The 2500-nt window shown below is 31.9% G+C and overlaps 1 protein-coding gene across 1 annotated transcript in view; it reads right to left on the reverse strand.

The window, feature by feature from the left end:
* Positions 1–2500, reverse strand: part of LOC107566580 (1-phosphatidylinositol 4,5-bisphosphate phosphodiesterase eta-1-like) — a gene marked incomplete at its 3' end in the record, with an annotated part of 86278 nt that overhangs the window by 5755 nt on the left and 78023 nt on the right. The window contains exon 10 of the mRNA XM_016252069.1: positions 128–190. Coding sequence (XP_016107555.1) covers positions 128–190 — 63 coding nt within the window. The remainder of the gene's footprint in view (positions 1–127; positions 191–2500) is intronic.

The following is a 2500-nucleotide window of genomic DNA, read 5'->3' on the forward strand; positions in this document are numbered from 1 at the left end:
ACAAAGATGACAGGAAACAGGATAGTCCTGATTCTGCAACAGAGAATCTGTTGAATCTGCAGAAAGAGAAGGAAAGAAAGAGCGAGAGAGAGGGAGAAAGACAGAAAAAGATTGTCTTTATTCTGACCTTGTGTTTCAGGTTGCTAATGAAGGAGCGGCTCTGGGATTTCTTCATTCCATCTTTGGAATTCTGGAAGACACACATACAATACATTATAAAAATTTCACAGATAATTTAAAAATGCATAATACACAAAATGAGATGTTTAACAAAATGTCTAAGCTGCTATTCAGTTGTTTAAAAAAAAGTAGCTTGTGACCAAGGGCTGTCAAAGCTTCAAAAAGGACAAAAAACATCATAAATGGCATAAAAGTGCTCCATATGACTCATGATGGTTCTTTAAAGGTTATTTACACATAGTAACAGTTCTGTTTAGAACTATATCTTCCTGAAGAACCGTTTTATTCTAAAATTATTCTTTGTATTTGAGTTTGGATTCTTCAGTCTCTACTCCAGATGCTGTCCCACCCCACAACGTCATCATCTACAGACAAAAACTGCCCACTAAATTACACCAAAATGCAACCAATAATGTACATAAAGACACATTATAGAGGATTGTGAAGATATTTCACTGGAACTTGGCCTTCATTACATTTATTTTGTGTTCTTTATGTATGTATTTATTTCTTTATGCATGTGAAGAGTTTATTTGCAAAAACAGACAACTCAGTTTTTATTAATTTTCACAAATCATAAGAATCAGAATCAGAATTAGCTTTATTCGCCACGTGTGCGCAAACACACAAGGATTTTTTTTAATCATTTTTTTTTTAATTGTGTTTTCATGTTTTTCATGTAATTAGCTGTATTTTTTAGTTATTATTATTTATTCAAAACAACCCAACTGCAGTTTGATTGATATTAATTGGAATGCAGGATAAAAAAAAACATGATTTTTTTAACATTTTTAAAAACTGAGTTATCTGTTTTTGCAAATGAACTCTTCATGTGTTTATTCAAGGGCTGTCGATTTAAAACAATAATTATGGGGGGAAAATGCATTACATGTGATGTACAACCGTGATGCAGGACAACAACTGTCTGTGTGATGTAGCTTATTAGAATGCAGTTATGTGCCTCTAAAGATACAAGGAAAGAAATGCCCCTGTATGGGTTTTTGTCTTATATTTACGCCATATGATACAGTTTAGCAATATCACAAGAAAACATGTTTTGTTTTGTTTTTTTCACAAAAATATCTGCACAGCAAATGTGAAGTTAATTTTATACAAAAGCTCAGTAAATATGAAGTTAATATTGTGTTTTAGATATAATATTGTCATATGTCAGGCAATATTGCCTGTTTTGCTTAATTTCGACAATGAACATAGTTCCAAACAAAGCCACAGCAGAACTGTTGTACATCTCCGAGCAACATACTACAATGTTTCTTTACTGAATGAATCCATGTTTTTGAATGAACTGAGTAAGCCAACAATTCAATAACCTATCTTTACTGTCACTTGCTTCATTTTTGAATGAATCAGCTGTTTAACGAAATGGTTGAATGAATGACTGTATGACTCATTCATTAGATACATATTTTGAGTATAATTTCATTTTTTTTATCATTTTATATTTGATCATATTTAACTTTTTTTTCAATATTCAAAAAACTAATATTAATGAAGATAAACTATTAATAAAAAAGATTGTTCATAACACCATTAACAATCTATACAGCACTTTCAAAGCATGATTCTTTATGTAACCTTACAAAAAGGGCTTTAACACACACACAAAAACACATTTCTGCTATTGTTACAAGCTGACGAACACAAGTGTGGTCCTGTTCACATCATTTTTTGGAAGATTGAGGTGTTGGTTGCACAGAAGTTATCAATGCAAGAGTTGTATTATTGTAAGTGTGTGTCTATGTGTGTGCTTGAAGACATGGTTTAAGAGAACACAAATATGTATAATGACTTGGGTATTACAACATAAACATGGGCATTACAGTGTAAACACTTCCTGTGTCCATGTAAATCAAATGGCTTAAAAAACATTGTTTTTTTTTAAATAAAAAAAATGTCAGAAGCATTCTGTGAGGGTTATGTTAAGGGGTGGCGTTATTGTCAGGGAACAGGAAATATGATTAACTTAGTATGAAAAAAATATACCTATGGAGAGTCTCTATAAAACACATACACAATACAAGTGTATGTGTCTTTCCCAACTTGCTAGACTATGACAGCTAACCCCACTCCTTCACTTCTGTATTACAGCTCAACTTTCTATCATCTAGCCCAGTGTTTCCCAACCTTTTTTAAGTCGCAGCACCCTTTGGAAATTTTAACAAACTTGTGGCACCCTACAAAATTAATTTTGTCACAATATTTGAATTTCTAACTTCGATGTGATAATTTGAAAAGTATAGATATTCGGTACAACAGGGAAGAACTGCAGAATATAATGTCATACAGATATTTTTAATAT

Source organism: Sinocyclocheilus grahami, unplaced genomic scaffold (genome assembly GCF_001515645.1).
Source record: "Sinocyclocheilus grahami isolate Dianchi unplaced genomic scaffold, SAMN03320097.WGS_v1.1 scaffold1086.1, whole genome shotgun sequence".
Taxonomy (NCBI): Eukaryota; Metazoa; Chordata; class Actinopteri; order Cypriniformes; family Cyprinidae; genus Sinocyclocheilus; species Sinocyclocheilus grahami.